The sequence below is a fragment of the Onychostruthus taczanowskii genome, unplaced genomic scaffold, assembly GCF_017590055.1.
Source record: "Onychostruthus taczanowskii isolate IOZ18803 unplaced genomic scaffold, ASM1759005v1 scaffold57, whole genome shotgun sequence".
In the NCBI taxonomy this organism is placed as follows: domain Eukaryota; kingdom Metazoa; phylum Chordata; class Aves; order Passeriformes; family Passeridae; genus Onychostruthus; species Onychostruthus taczanowskii.
In genome coordinates, this window is record NW_024503346.1 from 4,963,522 (window position 1) to 4,990,198 (window position 26,677).

Sequence of the window (26,677 nt, forward strand, 5' to 3'; positions counted from 1 at the left end):
GTACATATTTTAAAGTACAGACCAAATCTGCCATTTGAGATGTTTACCACTGAAAGCTGCAATTACTGTATTTGCAACGCATTGCAACCCTTAGAGTGGTGAATGCTTTTGCCAAATAGGCTTAAAGAAGCCACATGGCAACTCTTAATATTGCCTGCAGTCTGCACCAACAATCCAACTGATGTCTGATGATATGGCCTGAAATGTGGGCAGTGAGTAAAAGATAGGTTTTGAAACTGTCCTATAAAACACATACAGGTTCTGTGTCTTTTCATATGGCTGTTTCATAAGATCCTTTTTTGTACGCTGTTGCAAGTGGGCCATCAACACATCTTATAGTATTAGTAACACATAATAATAATAATAATAATAATAATAATAATAATAATAATAATAATAATAATAATAGGATTAAGATAGGAGATGTAAGACAATGTTTTCTTGTTTTCTTGTAGGCTTCCATTAAAAATCCTGCAGTGAAATACAAACACTGCCCTTAAAATCCCAAGAACACACTCAGATCTTATATTATTCAATATAGGTCAGATTTTGAGCCTAAATTATTTGACAGGACCATTTCATATCACAGCTATGGAAAAAATAGTTTGGGATAAAAAGGAATTAAAATCCTTCCTGCTGGCAAGCTCATCAAATAAGCCAGGGGATGAATAGGCATGGAAACCTATCTAGGCTTGCTGCAAACAATTCCTTAGAACCCAAGAATGGATTTTGAAAAATAAATGTGTGGCTGTTTTCTCATTCTTTCCCTGTAAAAATAGCTGTGGGATGTAAATTGTCCCACTGAGTCAGCGCAGAAAGGAGCAGCCTCCATGGCTTAGTGGGTTGCTAACTTCAAAGCTGAATTTAGCGGTTGGAGTGTTGCTGCTGTTAATGCTGGGGAGCTTTTATCTGTGTCTGACAACTCACAGTGTTTGAGTACAGTGAGCACAGTGCTGTGTTTCAGAGAATCTGATGCTAAAACAGACGAGTGGCACATCAGCATCACTCCCACAAAAGGCAGAGCCTGGGTACAGCCCTGAACAACCTTTTCTCCCTGTCTGCTGCAAGGAGGGAATCCCTGGAGTGGGGAATGAAGGAAGCCCAAGCTCATGTGTGTTCTCTCCTTCACACACAGGGATGCTGCTTTGGAGACAGGCTGGACTCTCCACCCTGAAGATGCACAGAAGCTTAAAGTTCTGGCTGAAGCCTTTTCCAACCTTAACCACCCCAAAATCCCAGATAAAGAGAAAGGCAGGCAGTTCTGCATTTACAATTACATTATTGCACAGATGTAAAATGTTTTCTGAATCACCAATACTCAACTCACACTCATTTTGCTCCTGGAGCTTCTGCTCTACCTTGAAGGAAGCCCTGGGTTGTTTGGATACATGTCTGAACAGTCAGGGGCTGCTGGGATAAGGAGCTGGTGTGAAACAGGACAAGCCTGCAAATTCTTATTCCAATACTATTTGGGGAGTAGAATCACCAAGGTCACAAGGATTTTTCTCTGTGCAAGAACTGCAGGATCTGGTCTGAGCATCTGATATGAGACAGCATTTTAAAGTACTTATGTGGGTTGGCTGTTATATTTTTTGCAAAATCATGGCCCTGAATCAAGCAAAGATAAACAGGTCACAAGTATATTTAGGCTGGGAACCAGAAGTGCAGCTTCCAGTTGGAGGAACTACTGGTATTAAGATAAGTCACCAGAAATTGCTGTAGACATTTTTCCAGCCTAAGAAGGGTGGGAATGGGGGTCCGAGAGACCTCACAGGGACCAGGGTAATCTCTGGAAGTCTGGGAGGAGGACACAGAAGTGCATCCAGAACTTACTGTCCCTTCTCTCCTGAACAAGCTCTAATCCTTGTCCCAAATTTCCTATCATAGCTTACCTCGTTTAAATTCTCTCCTGAAATCAGCACACCTGGGGGCACCAGCACTCTTTGGAGCTCAGCCTCACACTCACCACATCCATATAAAGACCAGCCACTGAGTTTTTGGGAATACACGTTTCCCTAAGCTCACCTTACCCCCCTTCTTGGGTCTGTCTCAGAAAACACCCGCAGGTGCCATTCCCTGCTTGTGTTCCATGTGCAGGGAATGACGAAACCCTTCCTAACCCCATTCACATGTTGGACCACTCCTGCTCCCTGCTGGCACATCCATCTCCGTCACTCTCCTCCTGCATCCCAAACCTGTGAGACAGGTTTGACCCAAGCTCTCAGTGCCACCAGCTGTGCAGCCTGGATGGTTTTAATCTGCCTCCAGTGGGTTCCAGTCTGGGGTCCTGGTGTTTTCTGGCTGCTACTGGAGCAGAATTCCCTGGATTGCAGTGGGCTTGCCGTGGTGGGTGACACAACCCTCTGCTCTTGCTGTGTGTTCACAGTTACAGCAAAACCAGCTGCTGCTCCCCAGGAGGCAAACATTGCCAGCAGCCCTGTGTGCCTTGGAGAACCACTCAGGTTCTCCTGCATGACACAGAGCATTTAAAAGACATGCAGCTGATTGATTTAATCCCATTTCTTTGTGCATTCAGGAAAATGCTGTGTGCTGTTTACAGGAGGATTTGTGAATGAATGGATCAGACTCTCTTCCCTGAAGCATGCACTAAATGCTGTTATTAATAAATCAATAATTTTAATGGGAGAATCTTGGGAATATGCTTTCTGGAGAGGTCCCACTGGAGTTCAGCATGTCCAGCAGCAAGTTTGGTATGAGCAGGGTGTGCAGCACAGCCTAGGGAACTCCTGAAGTGTTGGTGATGATATTCAAGGCAGAGCAGAAAGCTGTGATACTCAAGGGATGCAAGAGGAACTTGCATTTTGGCTCAAAAAAATCCTGCAGTAAACTCTGCTTGAGATAAGGAGCAAAGGAGCTCCCCAAATCTTTTCCTTCCAAGAATCGCTGCTGCTTGCTGGATTTGCTAAATCTATCCACAACTTTACAGTCTCCTTCCAAAAGTGTGAAGGCTTGTCCCTCTGCTCTGTTCTGAACACCCAAGCTGTCCCTGTCCCTGTTCCCTCTGAGCTCATGGCTGTGAACTGCAGAGCTGCACGAGGCTGCCAGGGTCCTTTTTCTGCCTTTTTCACACATTCAGGGCACATCTGACCCTACACAAAATGCCCATCCCACTTAAATCCCCAAAACAGGATTGAAGCAAGACTTCAGTAATGCTTGGAATGAGTTTTCCTGTGGTGGACTGAGGAGTGAAGCTGTGTTTCCAAAGCCAGCACTATAAATGGGCACTGCTCACAGACCAGATCACAGTTAAAAGCATTTCACTGCAGAGAAGGTGGTGCTGAGGCTCATGAAAAGGGCATGGATTAAATCACCTTCAGATTATCTATTGCCATGAAGGCAATGCCACAGCAGAAGGTTGTGAGGGGGAAGAATCTGATGTGCATATCTCTATTTCTGGAGCTTTTGGATCCTGCATTGCAGCCAGCTGAGTTCCCAGCACAGTTCCCTCTTGCTTTGAGCTTGTGGGACTTCCTACCTTTCCTTCCACATACAACACAGGAACCTTTGTGGGTGAGAGATTTTTTTTCCCCCTGAGATGGAGATTTATACTCACGGCTCAACTTGCACAAATTGACTTCTCACAAAATTTTACAAATTAAGCCTAGAGAGAAACAGAAGATGTCATTCTGCTGGTGAGTTTGGTGAGAGGCTGAAGCACAGGGAGGCCTGGAGGGTCTGAGAGCTGAGATGCTCTGTGCTGTGAGGATGATTCAGCATGTGCAGATCCTTAAGCATCAGGAAGCAAAGGAGTTGCAGTGGTCTGTTACCGGAATTGTTTGGTTTGACAGGCAGTAAAGGAACCACTCACTGCTGTTTCTGATGGACTAAAAGTGAACAGAAATGGTGACATCATCTCTCTCCCAGATTTCTGTGCAATTTCAAATCCAGCCCCTGACCTGGGTGAACCCAACCCCTTTCTCTGGGCAACCACTGCACTGGCCCACATGCCCTACCCACATCATGGCACTGGTGACACCAGAGCTGTAATTTGTCTGAACAAAACAAGTGTGAGCTGCCAGCCTCCCAGAAGAACAGCTCTGCTCTTGGGACAGCTTCCCTTCTGCTCTATTGCTCTGTGGGATGTAACTCATGCACTCTGAGGGTAATTTCAGTGCATTTTTGATTATTGTGTAAAACCTCCTTCTCATACTGAACAGAAGTGTGGCAACAAAAGGGATTAACTCTGCAAAAAGCAGAGACTGCTGGGTCTGGTACACAAATGCCATTTGGAGTCATTAACCAAAGTCCTGTGGAGTTATTAAAAGGCTGCTGTGCTGAACGCTGCCCTGTGTGTTCCTGCAAACACAGCACCTCAGGCGGGGCTGAACCTTCACATGGAAACCTCTGCAGAGCTCCAGAGCTCCTTGCAGGGCTCAGATTTCTTCCTTACAGCAGAATAATTCAAGTCTGAGGCTGCCTGCATATCACCAGATCAATACATGCATTTACCTGTCAAGAATGACTTGAACAAAAGACTGACAAGCACAGTTTTGAGAGTTAATGGACCTCAGCAATTATCCATCTTTCTGTAGCATGGTGAGGAGGTAACAGCAAGCCAGGGGATGGTAGGAACAGAGAAATTCCAGGGCTGGATCAAGTGCAGCATATAAAATTTAATTTACTACAACAACTTGCTCAGAGGAGCGCTTTGCTCAGAGCTGACAAAACTGTTTTTTGTTTTTTCAGATATGGGGTTGCCCTAACTGTGAAATGTGTCCCTGCCAGCCCCTCAAACATATCCAGCATGAGATATGGGTGAAAATGTCAAATGAAAAAAGGCAACATAAAAGGTATTAAAAGCCCACTAATTTAAGGTGAATTCTGTGGTGGTGTCATGCAATGTGGGGGAAAAGAATCTTTGTGGGAAGAAAAGGAACTGAGGACTTTATTATTTTTGGCAGGACTTCTGCACATTTTGCTTATCAAGGGACTGTCATAGGGAGGTGATTATTTTATATCCCATGAAAGTTCCCTCCCTCCTTCATTTCTCCCAATCCTAACCAACTTCCCTGCAGTCTGAGGGGCCTCTTTATGGGATTGCATTTCAACTTATTTTTTTCCTTTTCCTTGCTGGGGTATTTTTAAAAGACAGATTTATCCAATTCACCACTTTGGTCAGTGGGTTATTGCTCTCCCCTCCAAGCTGGTCTGAGAAGGGACAGAGGTTGTGCTGTGTGCCCAGGACTGAGAGGGGAAGGCATCAGTGATGGTCCTGATCCATTTCCCACGGCCACAATCCAGTGAACGGTTTGAGCTGGGATAAATCAGCCCTGCAAACCTGGTGACCCCACCACTGCCCTGGGCAGCTTGTTCCAGTGCCTGATAACCCCTTCCGTGAACATTTGTTACCTAACACCCAATCCAACCCTCCCCTGGTGCAACTTGAGGCCGTTTTCCTCTTGTCTTGTCACTTGTCACCTGGGAGAAGAGACCAAGCCCCACCTGGCTACAGCATCCTTCCGGGGAGTTCCAGAGAGGGAAAAGGTCCCCCCGAACCTCCTTTTCTCCAGGATGAGCTCCCCCCGTTCCCTCAGCAGATCCGTGCTCCAGACCCTTCCTCATCACCCGAGGAGCTCTTCCAAACCGTGAGGACAGGAGGAAGATGACGGCTGGCTCAATAATTTTTCATCCTGGGAAAGTTTCTCTCCTGTGAGATTCCGTGACAGCAGCGCCATCCCCGCGGGACTCCCGCCGCTCCGTCCCCGTGCCGGAGCTGCCGGTTGTCCCCGCTCCCCTTCCGTGGCTCCACAGCCGTCGGAGGCAGAGCGGCTGTTCCCTGCGGAGGATGAACCGTATCCCCCGCGCTCGGGGAGCGGCCCCGGCCCGGCCCGGTGCTGCCCAGCAGGCGGCACTGCCCGCCCGCCGCACCGCCCCGCTCCCGGTCCCGCACGGCCCGCACCGCTCCCGGGACCGCTCCCGCACCGCCCGCACCGCTCCCGGGACCGCTCCCGCCCCGCCCGCACCGCTCCCGGGACCGCTCCCGCACGGCCCGCACCGCTCCCGGTCCCACACCGCACCGCCCGCACCGCTCCCGGACCGTCCACACCGCCCGCACCGCTCCCGGGACCGCTCCCGCACCGCCCGTACCGCTCCAGGGACCACTCCCGCACCGCCCCCACCGCTCCCGGACCGTCCACACCGCCCGTACCGCTCCCGCTCCCGGTCCCACACCGCTCCTGCTCCCTGTCCCGTATCGCCCGCACCGGTCCCGGTCCCGGTCCCGGTCCCGCACCGTCCCTGGTCGCGGTCCCTGTCCAACACCGCCCGCACCGATCCCGCTCCCGGTCCCGGACCGTCCCTGGTCCCGGTCCCGGTCCCACACCGTCTGCACAGCCCCCGCTCCCGGTCCCGCACCGCTCCCGGTCCCCAGCTCTCCCGCTCCCGCACAGCCCGCACCGCCGGGGCCGCTCCCGGCCCCAGTTCCGCTCCCGCACCCGCAGCGCTCCCGCCCGGCCGGGTGCATGCGGGGCTGCCCCGGGCAGTGCTGGGCCCTCCCGCAGCCGGGGCTCTCTGAACGGGGTTTTAGGGTTGTGGAGGTGGGAAGGTGCTACGAGCAAAAGTGCTGCTCTTGGCTGGCTGTGCTTTGCCTTTGTTTGTGTGAACAGGTAAAAAACCCACATTTAAACAGAAAGAACTGCAGGTAAAGGAAGTGGGAGTGCAGGAATTGGCTCTGGCACTTCTCTGCTGGTTTCTGTTTTGTCCCTGTTCCCTCCACCTGTGTGCCAGGAAGAGCCCAGCCTGGCTCCTGGATCGATGTTGTGAGCAGGGATGTTCGCTGCAGCCCTTCCCATCTCATCCCATCAGAAAAAGATTACTAAGAACAATTTTTCCAGGAGAAAAATAGCTCCCAGCAATGCTGCCAAGGTCAGTGTGAGCTGCTGCTCTGCTGTGAGCTGCAGCTGGGTCTCACACACTGACCTTTCCCAGGCAATGCAGGACAGGTATTCCTGCAGGGACAGGTGTCCCTGGGGACAGGGGGCACCCAAACCCTCCCTTCCCATGCTCTTCTCCCTGCCCTCTCCAGGGACTCATCCCACCTGTCTGCCCATGTTCTTGCTCCTCACTTAACTAGAAGAGAAACCCCTGGACTTTCCCCAGGTCAGACAAGAGCCACATGTGTATGAAACCTGGGAAGGGATTTAATTGAAGCAGGTTTGTGCTTGGGGCTCTGCAGTGTTTGGTTTGGTCACCACACCTCAGCCAGCCACTGGGACATCCTTCATGAGGAGAGGGGTCTGGTAGTCTGCTCTCCAAGTGTGAAATCCCAGGGATGAACACGGTTCTGATGCAGGGTGAGGGCTCCAAAGAGACATCTCCTCTTCCTAGCTCCAGTCTGAGGGTCTGCTCTGGCACAGGGCTGGGATCACTGACTGTGGGGCTCCACCAGCAGTGACCTGGCTGCTCCAGGTGTCACCTGCATGGCTCATCCTTGCCCAGCCTCTCCTGTGGCATTGAGTGAGGAGTTTCAGGGTGCTCTGCTCACGAATGAATTCCCCACTGCCTGGCCCAGCATGACAGGAGGATTCACTCTCCCAGCATGGGTGGGATTCTGAGGTCTCTGAGCTCTGTCCTTTGGTCTGCAGTTGCTCCATCCTGCCCTGCTGTTAACTGTCCTTGGAGGGATCACTGTGGGAAGCAGAGCAATTCTCCAGTTCCTTTGTGATCCCCACTGGGCATTGCTCCACTTTGATTTTCTTTTTTCCTCTCATTGACTTCTTAGATCCTGTAAACAGCCAGATGACAGCAGGAGTTAACCACAGAGAAATGGATTTACACTTCTGGAGTCAGCATGGCCTCATCCCAAAACAGGGACAGCACAGGACAAAGCAAAGCTCAGCACAGAAAAGATGAAGAGAAACGCCTCACGTGTGAGATGTGTGGGTATCCAGGGGAGGCTCTTGTGCTCCTGGACACAAAATAATGTGAAGCAGAAACTGACCTGATGCAGAAGTGTCCCTGACAGGGTCCCCAGAGCAGCAAGATGCATTCTGTGGATTTCTCCCTGTTCCAGTGTGCTTCATGGCCCACACCACATGCTGAGAGAGGTGCTGTGCCCCTCCATCACCCCATTCCTGCCACAGCTGCACCCACCCCTCACTTGAGACATCCCCATCCAGTCCTGGAGGGTCGTTTGTGTCTGCCCTGGGCTACACAGCACAGCTTCCTCCCCATTGCTCCAAGAGGCTGGTTTTATACACCAGACCCTCTTGTCACCCGGCTGTGGTGGTGTCCCCTGAGTGAGCAGGGCCCTCTGAAGGCCAGCCTGCTAAACAAGCTCCCTTCAAGCTTAAGCAACAGCCCTCTCTACATTTATGGTTGGACCAACACTTCCCTGTTTTTACCACCAGTACAGAGCGGGTGAGCAGCAGTGTTTTTCTGACAGAGCATTTTTTAAGGCTTGACAGACAAACTGGCTTATCCTTGCCCTTATCAGGAGCAGTTTTCTGCTTGTTCACCTGGAGGGAACATGGGTACAACACATTCCTCTGTCAGCAGGGAAACCTCCACAGCCACAGTGGAAGATCAACAGAACTGGCAGAAACCTTTCTCTGAATGTCAATAACTCACCCCTGGGAATTTGGCCTTCCCCAGTCACCACCTCCCTGACCAGATAAGCAAACACAAGGGACTAAGCTCTGTTAGCTTAGGTGCTTGGGGTGCTCTCCTGGTCACCCTGCCCAGGCTGTCCTGGCTAACCATTAGCTGGAGCTCCTCTGGCTGGAGATATGAGTGTTGCAAAAACATGGCTCAGAGGGAGAACCCTCCTCTCCCCTGTCCTTGGGCATTTCTCACAGGAGTCCCTCTGGAAGCAGCAGAAATTGTAGCCTTCAGCTGATGCCCCAAGGACCTTCTCCTCCCTACCTTTTATCCAGGGATCATGTCCTCTTTTTCTCTTCCTCTGCTGCCCATGAACTTTGTCTTTGGTGCAAAAGTATTTCCCATCAGCCTCAGCTTCTTGTAGGATCTCATCTTCATACTTCTCCTACACCAGTGAGAAGAACAGTCAGTCTACAAACCACCCTGGCGTTCCCAGAGAGCTGGTGGCTTTGCCAGGGACCTTTGTGACCATTGCTATGGAGTGATGACAAACGCTATTGTTCATAAACACTCTTGACTGGCTGGAAATAGTGGCACTTCTACCCCTCAGCAGCAAGTTGTGCAACAGGGTGGGAATGAGGTTTGGCACCTGGTGCAGGAAAAGCCATCACCTTCTGGAGGGAGTTAGGGCTGGGACAACCTGTGTGATGCCTCTGGACCCAGCAGTATAAGCTGATGGCTGAGAACAAACAAACTAACCTCACTGTCCGTTGTGTCTGGCTCATCGGATTCTTGCTTCCCAGACTCGGCATCATTGTCATCTAAAGAAACACAAAAATAAGGGTTTTTGGCTGGTGGCAGGCTTGACAAGCTCATGAGCAGATGCAGAGCCACTGACCCAGGCTCACAGAGCCACAGAGGCAGAAAGCATCTTCAGCAATAAGCTGTGTTGTGAAGCAGAGGCACTGCAGGCTACATGGCCTGAAATGAATGTTAAGGAGTGCTCCAAGACTCTGTTGGGAAGCCAGCTCCCAGGAAAGCTGTATCCACAGGACTTTGCCACACAAGGTCACAAGAGCTGCCCCAACATCTGTGGCTACATACAGGAGGGAAACTGGGGGTATTAAAGCCCCAGACTGCACCTTCCTGTTTGAGCCCCAGGTGGGGAGAAACATGTTGGGGTGAAGAGGCCAAAAGGGACAATCCCACGTCTGCTGCTGGTTCAGCCAGCAGCTCTTGGCAGGGAATGTGTGCTGAGGAGCAGAGGAAGGAAAGGCAGGGGAGATACTTCCCTTCCCAGCAGAAGCATTTCACTGTGCACAGCCCCTGGGGCTGCACAGCCCCAGACATGTACCTGCACACACCCGACCTCTGCACACACTGCATCTCCAGGGGCTGGGGCCAAGCCTTGCTGGTGGTGGCATCACCCTGTCTGCACACACAGTAACACACCTCAGCTGGCCATGGTGGGCAGAAAGGGCTGGGCACAGGGCTGTGCCCTCTTCTGAGGGGCAGGGACACCCCCAAAGCTCAGTACTTGTTGCTCATCACACCCAGCTCTAGCCAGGATGGAGCTCAGCAGGGCAGCCCCCTCTCTTGAGGTGGGAGAGCAGATGATGCTGCATTCCCTGTAGCCTGATCCCATCCTCACCTTATCCTTCTGCAGGTTGAGGTTCACTAGAAAGTGCAGAAGTATTTGTGTATTGTTTCCCGGGCTTTGTGTCAACCTTAAGGTGAGAACTGAAGAAAGTCCTGTATTCCCACACCCAGAATGTAATCAGCTGAAATTCTTCTGCCATGATGATATCTCCTTAGCATGTAAATCACAGAGGAATTTTTTTTTTTTTTTTTCCACCGTGAAAAATCCTGCTCCGGAGAGTGTTCCCAAACCACTCTGACACGCCCAGACCAACTAATCCAGGCGAGCTCAACTTTCTGGCCAAGCCAGTAAGGCTGGTACTGAGCAGCAGACGTGCTTCCCACTCTGATCCCCATGGCTGCTGCCTCCCACCTGCCTGGACAAAGCTGGCACCTGTGTCTCCTGGGGGTCAGGCAGGGAGAAAGCTTTGGAAGGGCTCTTGTGGAGGGTGGAGCAAGGAGAGGAAGGAAAACATCCTGATCTACCTGCTGCAGGTAGCAGCATCCCTGGCCCTGTGCTCAGCCCTGTGTGCTGTGTCATCACAGGACACGCTTTGGAGCAAGGGGACAGACAGGGATGGTTTTCCACTGCTAGTCCTGCAAACCTCTTGCATTTTCCCCATCTCTTTTGGGACATTCTGAGCTGCTTCTTCCCTGAGAGGAGTGGGAAATGCTGGAGCAGCAACATTGTCCTGTTGCTGCTCATTGTGGAGTGGGTTTTGCCAAGAGGTCAGAGCTTTGCTGACTCCTCAGCTCCTGGAGAATTCCATGCCCCCAGCGTGGAGTGCAGGATGCTCTGCTGAGTGTCCAAGGACACCCCACGGGTGGCTCCTCTCTGTGCTGGACAAGGACACTGGGCTTTTCTTCAGAAAAACCAGGATTACTTTCTCCCCATTTACACTGAGCCTGAATTTTGAATGTATCTAGAAAATTGAGCTCTCAAGGGCAGAAATGTGAAACCTGAAGTCCCCCAAAGGCCCAGAAGAGTGGGGAGGCAGGAGCACTTGGTCCCTGGAAGGTGGGTGTGCAGGAGTGTGCAGAGCCCAGCAGAGAGCTCTGGGCTGGGAAATGCCTTCACCAAAAGGCACCTTTCACTCCTGCCTTCTCAAGTGTCACATTTGCCTGGGGCTCCTTACCTGCTTCTCCCTTCTGTGCACCGACATCCCGTCTCAGCCCAGCCTCAGGAAGGGCCTCTGGATCGCTCGGTGTGGAGCTGTTTGTCAGATATGTCCGTGAAAATGTGAGCTGTGGGACACAGGGAACACAAACGCTGCTGTCACCAGGCAGGAGAGGATTGTCCCCAGCCCTTACCCGGTGACAGTGACACCCACAGGGACAAGCATCACAGAGATGTTCCTGTGCACTGTGGTGTGCTTGCAGGGAGCCCAGCACCCCCTGCAGCAGCCTGTGGGAGGGGGCACAGCCACTGCCTGCCCTTGGGCCTGCATGGAACCCTGTGGCACTGGAGGGGAGGTGGGGAGCGAGAGCCAAGACTGAGCACCACAGCTCTGCCGTGTGCAGATTGGCTGCACACACATCAAACCCGTCCTCCCACAGGTCCCAGCGGTCCCAGCAGCAGTGCTGGGCACCCTGGGGTGGGGAAGGGGCTGCAGTGGATGCCACAAGAGCTGCACTCACCACAGCTGCATCCTCCTCCTCTTCGTCGTCCTCCTCCTCCTCCTTGGCAGCAGCGGGCAGTGCCCGGGTGGCACCGGGCCAGCCGTAGGGGCAGCGCTGTGCCCTGTGTCCCCCGCGGGCTGCGGGCACGGCCGGGCTGTCCCCGGGGCTGTCCCGCAGCTCCCGGCGGCCGTCTGTCCGTCTGTGCCAGTCTGTCTCCCTGCCGCGGCCGGAGTCGGACAGGTCCAGCGGCGCGTCCGCATCATCGTCCCTCGCCTCCTTCACCTTGGCTCGGAGCTCGGGCCGGTCCCGGCCCAGCCAGAGCTCCTTCTCCTCCTCCTTCCCATCAGCAGCATCCTCCAGGAAGATCCTCTCCTCCTTGCATCCTGCGGCGATGCCCAGCCACGGGGACAGCGGCCGCTGCCCGGGCCGGTGTTTGGTGTCGCCGTCCGCCCGCTGGCCCGGGCGCTGCTGCAGGAGGAGATGCTGCAGCCGCTCCCGGTGCTTCAGCAGCTGCAGCTTCTCCTCCAGCTGCTGGTCCCTCACGTACACCATGGTGGCAGGAAGCTTCAGCAGGGCTGCGTGCTCCTCCCAGGGGTCCCGGGAGCGCGTCCTGCCGTCGGCAGCTCTGCCCCGGAGCAAGGGGCCGGGGAAGCCGCCGCCGTCCCGCTCGCCCGGGGCGCAGGGACCCGCCAGCCCCAGCTGGTGCAGGGAAAGGTGCTTGTGCAGGAGGCACAGCTGCTCTCTCCGGGCACTCAGTTTTAGGTTTTCGTAGGATGGAGCAGCCTTAGGGGAGTCCAGTTTGCTCGCTGTTAAATAACTAAAAAAAGAGTGGGAAAAAAAATTACATTAGAGATCACATCAAGGAAAAAAAAACCCCAACCCCACACATTAGCATCACAGCTTTCCCATGGGTTCCCAGTCGTGCAGGGGTGTGTGTGGTCTCTCCTGCTCTTTCCATGCCCTGTTGCAGCTCTTGGTCAGTACATCATGTTGGTGTTTGGGTTCTGTGCTGGGGAGGAGGGTCCTGGTGGCCAGGAGCATCAGGCAGTCAGCAGTAGGAAGCCATTCCCATCCCACACAGTGTGGGAAGCCATTCCCATCCCACCATCCAGCAGCAATCCCCAGTGTCTAGGCCACAGCAGCTCAAGGCAGGGGGTTGAGTGAGGGTAAGGATGCAGTGACCTCTCACATCAGCACTGCTGCTGAGAAGTCACTTTTTGAACAAATTCTTACAGCCAGCAACATCCTTACTATCCCCCTGGGCTTTCTTAGTGCCTGAAGACCCGCAGGACAGAGGAACAGCCCACCCTCCCCTAATCTCACTCAATGGGAAACTTTTACAGCCATCCTAGGAAGGCTGGTACAGTGCAGGAACCTGCCCTGCAAACCCAGTCCCTGCTGGTTATTTGGCAGCTTCCATGAGTGCGAGCTGCTCCCGGGAATGCTCTGCAGAACTGCTCACACTCTGGGAAACTCTCTGTCTACAGGTGAACTCACTGGCCTGGCTCAGCCCTCTGTGCTCCTGAAATCAGTGGGGAGGATAAGCCTGGGAAGTGCTGAGCCCTGCAGGAAAGCCCATTACAATAGATAAGGAGGAGCAGGAATTGCTGCCTGCCTGGCACAGTCCTGCCTGGATGTGGGGACACCTGGTTCACTTTGTGGCTCTGTCTGAGGAGCTGGAATAACCAGAGCCTGATCTTGTTGGGCTGGATTCCAGTCGTTTTTTACTGGTGTAAACTGGGATATCCCCCCTTCCCAAGGCTATGGGAGAAGTCTGGGGAGGGAGGTGGACAGACACAGTGAATGCTGGCCATCCATCCACTGAGGGACAGCTGCCATGGGCTGTGGATCAGCTCACACCAGGTACTCACGCCTCGAGGCCGGGGCTGTGCTCACGCTCCGGAGGGAGAGGAGCCTTCCTGGCTGGTGGAGACACTGCTGGCCCTGAAGGACTCTTTTCCAGCAGGCAGGGTCTGGAGCCAGGTCTCACCAGGGCAATGGTTCCATGCAGCTGGTTGGAAATCCTCTGGGATGCCTGTGGCAGGGGACACAAATTCCAGCTGAGCCATTCTGCAGTGGGCTCCAGGGAGCCTGGCTGAACTGGGACACATCTCACCAGTCAGGACAAGACAGACAGCCCCTGAGTGCACTGCTTGATATGGCTCTGGTCAACAGCTCTATCAAGTGTTTTATTCATTTTTCCAGGAAATTTTCCCTTCATGTACTCTCCATTTTCTGGCTGCAGTGATTTGTAGCACAGGAAGTTTTGCATCTCCTCTTAAGTCATGATTCAGTGGCTTAACCAAGATAAAACCCTGCAAATTCCTTGTCCCGTAGTCAGGCCTTTTTACTCATGCAAGACTTTATTCATGCAAGCTCCTGGCACACACTGGTCTGGTGGGTGTATTTCTGGTGGAGTACCTGGGCCAGGACATCGTTGTCTCCATCAGCTGTCATGAAAGGCTCACCACATGTTCTGACTTGACTTTCCCCTGCCCACCTGGAGATGTCACCAAGCCTTCCTGTTATCCCTATTAATTATCCCCACAGCCTGCCTGCAGCCTTACCAAAACCCCTTTTCACCCGCTCTTTCAAGTGTTTTTGTGGAGGTCGAGTAAGCAAAACCTGTGCCAAAACAGAAGAATCTGTGTGGGTGTGTATGTGGGCTTGAGATCCCATGACCAGGAACAGGTCCAGGTCCTGCAGTCTCATCTCCCAGTGCCCAGTGTCACCATGTCACTCAGCAGCCCTGGGCTGACACCCTCTCAGTGTTTGTCCTTGCAACCACTGAATGCCAGGCTCTCTGAAAATGCCAGGCTCTGGAATTGACAAACTACCCAAGTCTGGATAATTGTTCCACCCCCCAAATGCCTCCTACTCTTTCCCCATCCCAATCTGCTTGTCTCCATCCAGTTCAGATGACCACAGCAGTGGGGAGAAGCCTGAGGACATCAGGCTGCCTCTGACAACTCACTATTTCTGCAAGGCTGACTTCCTGCAGGAGAGTGCTTGGAGAGGCCCTGCTGCTTGGAGAGCTTCTCTGGAGCTTCTCTGGAGGCTTTTCTGCAAAAAAAGACACAACCAGCTGCAGTAATGGTCCCCCAGAGCTGCTTCAGCCCTGCCCCGCAGTGGGTTGGAGCCATGCAGCCTCCCAGGGAAGCCACTGGCTGCTCCCAACCACCTCTCAGTGAAGATTTTGAGTCAAAATTACCTTTTAGCTCAAGCCAGCACCTGACTGAACGTGCCTTTCGTTGCATGTGTGGGTGGCAGGAAGGGAATGCCATGGTCTCTGCATGAATTTTCTTTCAGTGAGGGCACTCTTCTGCTCTAATGCAGAGCAGGGTGTTTCTCCCTTGACCTGCATTTCCCCCCATCAGCTTTTCTGCCCGTGGCAATGTCCATCTGAGCTGCCAACAGCTTGGTCTTTGCCCTCCAGACCCTTTCCCAGCGCAGTTTTACACCATGGCTCAGTCACTTTTCACATCCCCAGGTCCCCCAAGGGTGGCAGGAGCCAGCAGCACCCACCTTCACTGAGCTCGAGGTCTGGCACATCCTGCTGGGCTCCCGCTTCCCTGTGCTCTGCCTTCTCTGTGCTGACACTCCTGCTCACTGGGGACAGTAGAGTCAAAGGGGAGCTTGGCGTGGAGCAGCTTTCTCTGGAGGAGACTCCTGGGGTCTTTGTCCTGTCCCTGTTGGAAGGAAAAGGACATGAATGAATGAGAAGGGTCAGGAGAAGGAAGGTTTTGGAGCTGCTGTACTGAGAGCTCTGAGCCTGATACACAAATATACATATTTATGTATGTGTGTATGTGGACATTCCGGATCCTCAGACTCACCTCCTTCCACTGCAGCTTATCAGCAGCCCAGTGCAGTCTGGAGCATGGACAGAGCCAGCATGACAGCCCCACTTGGAGGTGAGATTGCCCCACTTGGTTGTGGGTAACGTTGCAGGAAGCCACAATGTTGGGTAAGCCAACAGCTGTGTCTATTGCAAAAGCTCTGTGGGAACCTGGCCCTGGCTGGGCTTTCAGCCTGATGGAGGGGTGGATTCAGCACAGGGATGTGGTGTCTGCCCCCTGCCACCAAACCAAGATGCAGAGGGTGATGTGTGCCAGAAGGGAGTGCCTGAGCCTTGGAGACACACACAGAGCCCTGGATGGACTCTGATGCTGAGATGTGGATGTTGGGCTGGAAATCCTCCTATCCAGCATCTCAGGGGAGAGCAGAGCAGGGCAGAGAACAATCACTCAGTGCTCAGCAAGCCCAGCCCAGCCTACAGCTCTGGAGTTACTCAGCTCTTGGAAAGCACTGGGGAGTAAAAGCCAGAGTTTCTCTTTAAGTGGATGGTGCTCCTGTGCTCCAAAGAAAACACATTTCTAAACTAATCCCTCAGTGCTAATTCCTCTGGACTTTAAACCCTTGAGGAATGAGCTGATTTGTATATATTGGCCAGCCTGGCAGGTTACTTGGCTTCCAGCACAGTGCTCTGCTGGGCTGTGAACCTGTTGGTGCAGATCACTTGTCCCTCTTTAACCCCATCACTGTCCCTTGTGTGTGACTCTCCTTCCCCCAAAGCCACCTGCGTCCTGCAGACCCTTTCTGGCTGCTGCAGGAGGGCAGCTGGTGCCATGGAAAAGCCATGGAATCCCAGGCTGAGGTGTATGCAAGCTGCCCAGGGCTTTGTTTCCAGGGGGTTAAATATCCTTGTTCCCCAAAAACTAATCATTGGATGCTGGTGGACAGGGGAGTGAGCAAAGGTCAGCAAGGATTTTGAGTCTGTCAGGGATTTTTCCATGTCTTACATACACAGGAACCCATGGGAATTAGATGCTAAAATACCCCCTAGGATGCTACAGTCTGGACCTTGCCCTGCCCAGCTCTGGGGATGCCCTGGTTGTCACCAATGCCCTTTGTAGAGAATGAAACCAGAAAAGTGCTTACTCCAGGCTCTGGAGCCTCTTCAGTTCTTCCTTGAGCGTTTTATTCTCCTCCCTCAGGCGATTGGTCTCGTTTGCTGCAGGGACAGAGGAGGTGCTGTGAGTTCAGATGCTGCAAGGATGCTACTCACAGCTCCCTGGGGCACCCGGGGGAGGAGGAGGGAATGGCACCGGCTTTTGGAGAGATGTCCAATTTCCTTCCTTCTCTGCAAACGTGCTGGGGCTAAGGCATAAAAGGCAGCAACATTCTGACTCAGATTTCATCAAGATTGGGTCTGCTTGCTGGTCACCCAGCTCAGGGGAGGAGCACGAGCCAGAGCCAGAGCCAGAACCTGACCCAGACCCTGACCCAGACCCAGAGCCAGAGCAAGAGCCTGACCCAGACCCAGACCCTGACCCTGAGCCAGACCCAGACCCAGACCCAGACCCAGACCCATACCCAGACTAAACCCCTGACCCTGAGCCAGAGCCAGAGCCAGAGGAGGCAGTGGTGGGTTGGGCACAGTGAACACCCTGCACCAGGGCAGGGTGATGAGTGGGTGCTGTGTTAGGGGGAGGGCTGGGGGTCTCAGAGGGGAGATGTGAGCACCCAGCAGCGAGGAGGCCACAGAGAGCATGGGTGGGCTCCCAGGCATGGTGCCTTGCCTTGCTCCACTCAGGGAGCAGTGGCATAGCAGGGGAGATAAACCAAGGGCTCTTGGCACCTCTCCATCCCTCCTAAATGCCTTATCTCCTTTACCCCATGACCCTCCCTGGGCTGGTCAGATCCCCAGGGAAAAACAGCCTGTGCCTGAGCAGTGCTGGGAGCTGTGCCAAGGGCTCAGGAGAGGATCCATCACACGTGTTGCTTGATTTCATTTACCCGTGCTGAGCTGCTGCTGTGACTTTCCTGTCGTTGCCAGAGTGTTGCTTCTGCCGTGCCAAATGCATCCTTTTCCCAGGCAGCTGACACAGCCTGGAATCTCTCATTTTTCTGGAGGTGTGGGGGGCTGCGACCCCCAGCTCTGATGATTTGTGTGAAGGGTTATGTCTCCTTGGACAGTCCTGCTCCCTCCCTTCTCCCCATCCCCAAACCCTTCCCAGATTCCTGCTCACCACAAGGGCTCACGTGCAAATATCTGGGAGGGGAATTAACTGAGCAAAGACTCAGCCTGCCAAAGCCAAGCTCACAGCGGGTGTCAGTACGTACAGAGGATGAAGATGTGCTGCAGGCTCTGGAAATGAGAGGTCTCATACTCATTCTGCTTCTTTTTGGCCAGCTCCTGAGTGACCATGCATCTGTCACAAAGACCAGCTCGCAGCCTGGAGGAAGGAAACCCCACAGCTTGTTACCACACGGTTTCCACGGGAAAAATGAGTTCCTGCCCTCCCCACGGGGAAGTGTGAACACCCAGACCATCACCCAGAATCACCCCCACAGCCCAGCACTGGCCTCTGCACCCCTCCAGACCCAGCCCCACCACCACCAGCCTAGGAAAGCTCCTGTGCATGTGCCCGGACTCCTCCAGCTCTCCCAGCAGCTGAGCATAGGAAAAGTAAAGGTTCATGTGCTACATCCCAGTCCTGGGAAGACAGCAAGCCCCAAACTGTCCCCCCAGGACTGTGCAGTCACTGTCACTCACCAGCACCCTACTTAAATCCTACCTGTTTTCTAACACCTTTACATTTTCTTTCAGGACCTTCTGTTGTTCCCTTAACTGGTGATTTTTAGCAAACAGCTCTTCAATTCTCTGAGCATCGCTAGTTGAAGAAACAGAACAAAGAAAGGAGGGTTGTTGGATTTCTTCCCAAAACCCGTGCCTTCATCCACAGTGCCCTTTTTCTTGTGTGGCAGGAGGGGAAACAAATGTGTTGGAGCCTGGATGCTGCCCTGTGACACCCTCCTTGGAGTTAGCAGTTTAATTCCTCCCACTTATTCTTCTCCAAGGAGAAAGCACCGGGTGGCACAAACACCACCTGCCAGTGGGAAGGCAAACTGGAGCTGGGCTGGGGTCACCCCAAGCCCTGCCTGGAGCCAAAATTTGGCAGTGCCAGAAAGGCAAATGGTGCTCTGTAATGCAGCAGTGTTGGAGAATAACTCAGAAGTGTGAGACTGCAGTGGTGTGAGTGCCCCTCTGCCCCAGCATCGCTCACCGGCACTTCTCTGTCGTCAGCTCCGTCACCTTGCTGTGCAGACCTGGAATAATGAACAGAACAGAGAGAGAGCTGGGTGTTTATTGCCAATTCCCCAGCACTCAGAAGCAAAGGAGGCTGGTGGGATTTCAGGAAGGTGCGTGGCTTTGCAGAAATCTCACCCATTCTCAAGCCTGATCTCCGATAAGGAATGGCACATTGCACGTGTTAAACACAGTCACAGTTTAATGTAACTGGGAAAGGTGAACAAAATGAGAGCTCGTTTTGTATCCCCACTATTCAATGAGTCTGCATCTCCTTCGCAGATCCAAAAGGTCTGGTTTAGTTTTGTTTCTACTTATTTCTCACTGCAGCTCACATTTCCCAGGTGGGCAGTATTTTATAGCTTTCGTGGTTGGAAAGCATCTTGGAGAATATTTACAGCTGAACGGCTTTCCTTGATGGATCTGCAGACATTGTATCCTGTCAAATCCATTTTATGCAAAGTAGATGTAAACATGTGGTTTAAATTGCTCAACAGTTTCCTCTAACTCTCACACGGTTTGAAATTACACAAGAGAAGAATGAATTCATAAGCCAGAATCATCCAAAAGTGCTGAAGTTTTGTTCATAATATTGATACTGGGAATTATTCTAATAGGAAAACAATTGGACTTGGCACTTGGTTGCTTAACCTAATGGGTTTTATTTTAATAATGTATGGCCTGAGAAATAATTTATTCCCTAGAGGAATAAACTATCCAACCTGACTCAAACGTTTTCTTTAACAGAGCTTCATCTCCTGGTGCTTCTGTCTTACAGATTATTGCATCTTTCTGCTTTCCCTTTGATCCCTCAGTACCCAAACATCCTCCAGTCCTCACTGCTTGGAGCAGATGCCCAGCAGGTGTGTGTGTCACCCCTGCAAACTCCCAGCTCACAGACAGCAGGGGCAGGAGGAGCCAAATCCCCGGTGGTTAATGCTGGGAGCAAGTGGGATTCCTGCAGGGACTGGGCACCTCCATGGTCTCCTTTCCAGCAGCATGGGGTGCAGGAATGTCCTTTCTCTTCTGCTCCTTCTCATCATCCAAAAAGTTACTTTTTTTTCTCAGTAGAGCAACGAGGTGCAAATATGCCATCAGTGGGTGTTCTCCCCTGAGGGACAGGCTGTGACCTCACGTCCCAAGCCATCCCCAAGGGTGCTGCTTGCTCAGCACTAATCCCCAAATCTCCTTAATCCACACCTGCTCCTCCTCCCTTCAGGTTATTTGACACCAAATGGATCAAGGTGGCATTACAAAGAAATGGATCTTGGCCAGGTTTTGGTAAGAAAATTTTGTCTCCCTACCTTGGACCTCTTTCTCGTGGATTTCCTTGAGCTTGTTCAGGAACTCTGCAAAACTCTCTGTGGTCATGTTCAGGGCTGAGCCACACACCAGGCTGTGTCCAGTGCAAGGATGTCCTTTTGCTTCAAATTACTCAGGTTTCAGCCTAAATTAGAAAGAAAAAGTCCAACAAAAGAGATGTGTCTGGTGCATGTGGTGTTCTGGAAAGGACAAAGCCCAAAGCTAAAAAGGGAAATCATTTGCTAAACCATGGGATGCATTTTTGTCCACCCTGCCTCAGTGCTGAGCATAGCAAAGAGCATGTCTTAGATACTGGGAGAAGCCCAGCTGGAAAATCAGGCTTTTCCTCTACTTGTTGAGCTGTTTGAATTGCATTTCTCTGGGATGAGGTGGGGCAGGGCATCTTCTTGAGCATAAAGAAGGGATTGCAGAACTCGTGTTGGGACCACATGGGGACTGATGATGGGGAAATTCACAGCAGATTTGGTGCTTGAGCCTGATGGACTCATCTCCTGCTGGGATGTTCCCTTGCATCCCTCATTCCTGTGGCACCAGGCACAGCTTTTACAGAGGCAACACACAGCACTCGGCCACCCTACTGTCATTGCCCAGGCTTCCTGCATGGCCTCGCTGGCTGTAGTCTCTTCCAACCCTTGGGAGACACCCAACAGAGCTTTTCCACCCAATTTTACAGAGAAACCAGGAGAGGAGGTGTCCAGAGCCAAGAGGTGCAGGAAGCTGTCATGGGCCCATCCATGGGGTCCTCTGGAACCAAAACCACACTGGGAATGAGGAGCTCCCACATGAAGGCGTTTAGCATCTCCTCATGGGAGCTTCTCCCACCAAAATCATGAGTCATGGTGAGTAATTTCAACTCAAACAGAGCACCTGAACACTCAGCCTTCAACCACAAAGAGATGTCCAGGGAGCAAACCTCCCCTCTGTAGCTGGAAAGTGAAGACTGGGCTGGGGCTGGGCTCTGTAGCTCCACAGGAAGGTTTGTGCTGGCTTCCAGCGCTCTCCCAGCCCGGCTCCCGCCCGTGCCTTTGTCTGCACGGGGAGCAGGGATGTGCCAGATCGCCTGCATATGCAAGATGTGGGCATGCAGAGCTGGAAGAAGAAAGTTTCCCCTAAAGCATCTGATTTTCAAAAGAAATGAGGCACGCGCCAGCAAGCACAAGCAGCGAGCGCGGCACGCTCGGCTCGGCAGAGCACTGCCTGAACACGAACCATCCCCAGCCACTCTGCTGGCTTTGGAGCAAATCTGATGCAAACTGAGTAGAGATCTTATTCTCTGGGGAAACAACGAAAAATAGTCATTACTCCTGCTTCCCTGGGCATAAAACCCCCACTCTCAGGGCTGGGTGATCTAACCCAGCAAATAAAAGCACGGTGTGGCTCATCCAGCTCGGGGTCTGCCACTGTGAAATGGGATTGGGAAGTGATCTCTGCCCTGAGAGCCACAGCTGAAGAGCCAGCCAGGGGAAACAACGTTCAGCTCTACCTCAAAACAGAAAAAACCCTCCTGATGTTAATGGGATGCACTTCCCAGGATCGCTGAGTCTAAATTAGGCTCTGCCCTGGGCAAAGCAACTCCCCAGGGCTGAAGGGAGCTTGTGAGATCAAGCACTGCCATCACAGGACTGACACCCCAAGTGCCAGCTGGGAAGGCTCTGAAGCACCCAGGCACTAATTCCCATTGCATTCCCCAGTGCTGTAAGCTGGGAGGGGATTACAGCTGGGAGCAGGGGAGTTGGTGGCTGCGTGTGCTCCTGCTGTTCTTGCTGCTGCTGGATCAGGTCCTGCCCACCTTGTACCAAAGGGTTCAGCCCTTTCCCCAAGGCTGGTGTCTCTGCAGGCTGAACCCAGCCTTTTGAGGCACAGGGATTCAGCTCAGGCACCCCAGGAAGGTGACACCCTGGCTGGGACTGGTGCCAGCCCTCTGCTCAGGGAGGTGGGGCTGGGCTGGCTTGTGGTGGGAGGTGGGAGGTGTAGGGGCAGCCCAGGTGTCGGTGCTGGATCTGCATCCCTGCAGCTGTGACTCAGTGCTGCAGGCAGAGCCCTGCAGATCAGGATTTGGGGCTGGGCTGTGGGCAGCAGCTTTGCCTTCCATGCACGAGCCCTGCAGATCAGGATTTGGGGCTGGGCTGTGGGCAGCAGCTTCACCTTCCATGCACAGCTGAGGCTGTGGTGCCACCAGGGTTGGGGTTCACTCCTGATTTTCCTTTCCTTGGAACCCTCAGGTGAGTGGGGACTTGCTGCTGATCCAATCAGCAGAGAAACGCTGCCAGTTTTGGTGCTTTTTGAGATGCCAGAACCCATCTCTGCCTGCAGAAGGAACAGCCACTCTGTGGCAAACCTGGTGAGGATCTCAGCTCCTCTCTGTGCACACACATGGTGATAGAGATCCTTCATGAGCATGGCTCCCATGTGTCTTTTCCCAGGACTCAGCCTTTTTCTGCAGCAGAACAGCCCCACTGCCAGCCCAGGCTCCCTGAGGGGCTCAGCTTTGCTCCCTCTCACACTGTGGATGGGTGAAGGCGTGAAGCTGCAGCTCACTGCTCCTCTGCCCTGCTCTGGAGGATTTATTGAGGGAGATTTACTGCTAAAGCCCAGACCACGGAGTCCCTGAGCGTGGAGCTGGCTCCCTGAGACAGGGATTTCATTTAGAGCCCTTTGCAGAGCTGTCACTGTGATATAGAGCCTGTGGTGCTGGATGTGGCCTCCTGGCAGGGCTGGAGCAGCCCTTTGGCATCCCAGCAGGGCTGGGAGTATTTCAAAGTGACAGGTGCCCTCTGCAAACAGAGCCCCAGTGTCAGGGACCAAAGGCAAACTCCTCATCCAACCCTAAATGGAGGGTTTGGGAAGCCCAAGACCTGGGGGGAGCTGTTGTTACCTGCTGTGGCTTTGCTCACCTGCTCTCTGCATCTCTGGACGCTCAGCTCAGGGTGGGACAAGACTCCAGTTTGGGGCACAGGGTCCCTGGGCTGTCTGCTCTCATGCACGGGGCTGGAGCAGCCCCCAGCATCTCCTGGGTACCAATGGCATCACTCCTTGGGCAGGGTGCTCCAGTTGTGGCTGGGGAAAGGAAAAGCAGCAGGGAGGTTATTTTCTGAGGGGCTGGGAAGGGATGGGCTTGGACAGCTGGCTCTGACAGCACAGCCAGCTCCCATTCCTTGGTCCTCAGAGAGTTCCTGGCCTCTCAATGCCATGCCCAGCACGGCCTGTCACACTCACAGTGTGACATCCCACCCTGAGCCCTGTCTCCTTTCAGGAGGATAAAGCAGCTCATTAGCTAAACGAGCTTAAGTCATTAAAATAAAAAAAGGCAGAAAAGAAAAAGGCAGGACAGTGACATTCTCATACTGTGGGATCAGTGAAGCTTAATGGATTTACCACCAGATATTTTCCCATCAGCCGTGCTGGAGCTGCTCAGCTCCAGGCTGGATTGATGTCACACACCTTTCCCTGGGCAGAGCTGTTTTGACTAGCCAAACTTTCTCTTCTTGGCTACCCTGCTATGTTCCTGGTCTAATTTTAGAATTATAAAACAAGTTTGTACTCAGAAAAACTGCCTGATCACTCATGGAAAATCTGCAGTCCAGGAGTATTTCACAGGCCAGTGTGGAGCTAATGCTCTTTGCTGATGTACTTCACTTGGCAGCTTGAAGAGGGCTTTTTTGGTACATTGAGGGGTTTTTATTTATTTTTTCCTGGCTATTTATTTATTTGCATGACTTAACATGGCACAGACTGCCCTAAAATGGAGCCCAGTGCCTGCTCTCCACCGTGCTGGCTTTGCTCTGGGTGCTGCACGTGGGCTGCCAGATTGCAAAATTCCCTCCCAACAAGTGAGACAGGAGCAGCAGCCTCGGCTCTTGCCTCTCCAGGGGGGAGGATTTGCTGCCTTCCTCTACCTCACAGAACCTGAAAATCCTCCCCAGAGCAGAGCAGCTGCTCCGTGCTGCTCCACCAGCCCGGGGGCCGGTTTGCAGCCAGCGCCAGGGCTGCCTCTGCTGCGTGCAGCACGGGGGTCCCACGGGGCTGCTGTGGAGCTGCAGCACGCCTGGGACCTGCCCCAATGGCCCTTTGGGTTAGTGGGGGCTGGTGCAGGTCACAGCCCCCTGAACCAGCCCAGCAGGATCAGCAGCAGCGGGGAGATGCTGCCCTGCTCACGTGGGCGCAGACGTGTCCCTCTGCAGGGAGAGCTGAGCTGGAGCAAACCCTCCAAGATGCTGCTCCAGCCTCAAGTCCCAACCTGCACACTCTGGAACTCTGATTTACTTCTACCCCAGAAAGTCTCTGTTGCCATAATACAGCACAGCCCTGGTGATCACAAACTCGGTTTCTCCCCCACCACCCTGGCCCTGTGGAGGCAGCCTCTGCTTTTCCAGCTGCTCTGGCAATCACCAACCCCCCAATTTGAATTTTCTTCCATTACCTCATTTCTGCTAAGAAATTAGTAGAATTATTCCCTTATTCCCCTCAAGAGTACTTGTTATTCCTTGCAATAAGGACATCCCTCCTCCCAGCAGAGAATTGGCTGCCCTGGGCTTGCAGAATCACTAAAACCAGAGCTGTTGGTCCTCTGCAATACCTGAACACAGCCAGAAATCTGACTGGCTTTCACACAGCAGGGTGAGCAGTCTGGGGGTCTCTCCTTGCACTGGCCCCATCTGGGAGGGAGGTTTTGTCCTCCCACTCCCCAACTCCTGCTGGTTTGCTGAGGTTTGACAGTAAATATTTGTTCTGCTCCCCACTTGAGGACAAATGACATTTGGAGTCACCAGATGTGCCATGATGCTCCCCAGAGCGTGGTGGGCTTTGGGCAGATCTGTGGGCAGGCCTTTCTGCCCACAGGAGGATTCAGAAGATGATTAAAAGTATTCACTTATCTGTCTGTGCATCTCGGGGTAACCACAGGTTCTATAAGCATTCCTCAATTAACACCTCAAAATGCCCTGGGAAGTGGCTAATGAGGCATTATCTGGTATTTTGGGTGCTTTAATTGAGAAGTGGTGAGGCTCAGGAGTAGCTCAAGGCCCTGTTGGGATTGGAGGCACGTGGTCACTGCCCATCCAAAACATTTCCACTGCCACCCCCAGCTCCAGAGCTGGGCAGGGAAATACCCTGGGAATCTCTGCTAGATGGTGGATATCACCCCACCTCTGCTTGTGATCCTGTTACTCTGCTCATGGTGCCCAGGGAGCTTCTTGGTCCCACTGTCTTCTCCTCCATGGCCAGAGCAGCATGGCTCAGAGCCCATTCTGCTCTGACATGGGGAATTCACCATTCCTGCATTCGGGAATTCAGGTCCTGTGTGGGAGAAGGGGCACAAAGATTCCTCCCAACCACCCTTCCACAAACTGGCACCTCTGCTCCTGCTGTGTGAGGGTGCTTGGGCATCCTGAGCCGAGATAATGGCCATGCAAAGGGAAAAACAGAGCTCCCTCCCCTGGGTGTGGAGATATCCCTGGATATCCCCAGATGGTGAAGTCTTGGGGAAGATCAGCTTTTCTCTTCAGCACCATTTAAAAAAAGAGAAATGTGCTAGGACAACCTAGCCCTGCAAACCCTTCCTGGGTGATTAGCCCTGCTGCAGCACCAAGGATGAGTCCTAGCAACTCAGCCCCAAGTTGTGCTGTCCAGCAGCTGGGACAGACAGAGTTGGGCATTTTCACAGACTGAGGCATCTCTGCATGTCCCAGATGCCTGGTGACACTGCTGTTGGGGACACATGGCTACCTAGGCTAGGTTTTGAATCCATGCATCAGTGTCCTGAACCCTCCAGGGAAGGATCTGTGCTCCTCTCCTCTGAAAGCACTCTCAGGACATTGCCCATGGTGGCACTGTCCCAGCAGAAGGGACAAGGAGCAGTGGGGACAGCTCACCCACAGCAGCAAACCCCTTTGCAGGGAGGCAGGGTGTGCGGGCACAGTCCCTCCCCTGCAGCTTTCCCACCACCACTTCCTTCCTCCTGGACTGGGAATAGGGAAGGAGGATGCCAGCCCTCCTGCCCGGGGCTGCTGGGAGCCCAGCGAGCTGCAGCCTCTCTGAGAGTTTGTGCTGCCTGAAGGAACAAATCTGGACAGCCCAGGAGGGCACTGCCAGGATGTCCCACAAGGGACAGATGGCCACCTTGCCCAGCTAGAAGGGGTCACCACAACCCAGCTCCAAGCTGACACTGAGGGAAAAAGCAGCAAATTCTTACTCAGCTTTGGCAGCAGAGATGAGTTCCAGCTGTGAAATGGGATGGGAAGGGAGACCCCAACTCCATTTAAAGTATTTACTGCCCAGCATGTGCATGGCTTGGTGCAGGGCAGGGCTGCCAGAGATGCTGCCTGGAAGGTGGATCAGGTGGGGAGGGGGGTGATGTCCCCCCAGCACTGACACCCAGGTGCTCCCTGCCCAGGATGGGCACGTCCTGGGTCCCTCACAGTCCCACAGTCCATCCCATATGGCCAC

General features: G+C 53.2%; 1 protein-coding gene across 1 annotated transcript; it reads right to left on the bottom strand.

Annotated features, from left to right (window-relative positions):
* Positions 1 to 7,282: 7,282 nt before the first annotated feature.
* Positions 7,283 to 20,281, bottom strand: RBBP8NL (RBBP8 N-terminal like). The gene is made up of 13 exons (XM_041417858.1): positions 20,215 to 20,281; positions 18,888 to 18,930; positions 18,399 to 18,494; positions 17,944 to 18,056; positions 16,759 to 16,831; positions 15,343 to 15,506; positions 14,792 to 14,880; positions 13,689 to 13,852; positions 11,836 to 12,634; positions 11,334 to 11,442; positions 9,319 to 9,380; positions 8,884 to 9,004; positions 7,283 to 7,744 (listed from the first exon to the last, which is right to left on the bottom strand). The coding sequence occupies exons 1-13, from the start codon at positions 20,279 to 20,281 to the stop codon at positions 7,626 to 7,628; spliced, it is 2,019 nt and encodes a 672-aa protein (XP_041273792.1). The 3' UTR covers positions 7,283 to 7,625.
* Positions 20,282 to 26,677: the final 6,396 nt, after the last annotated feature.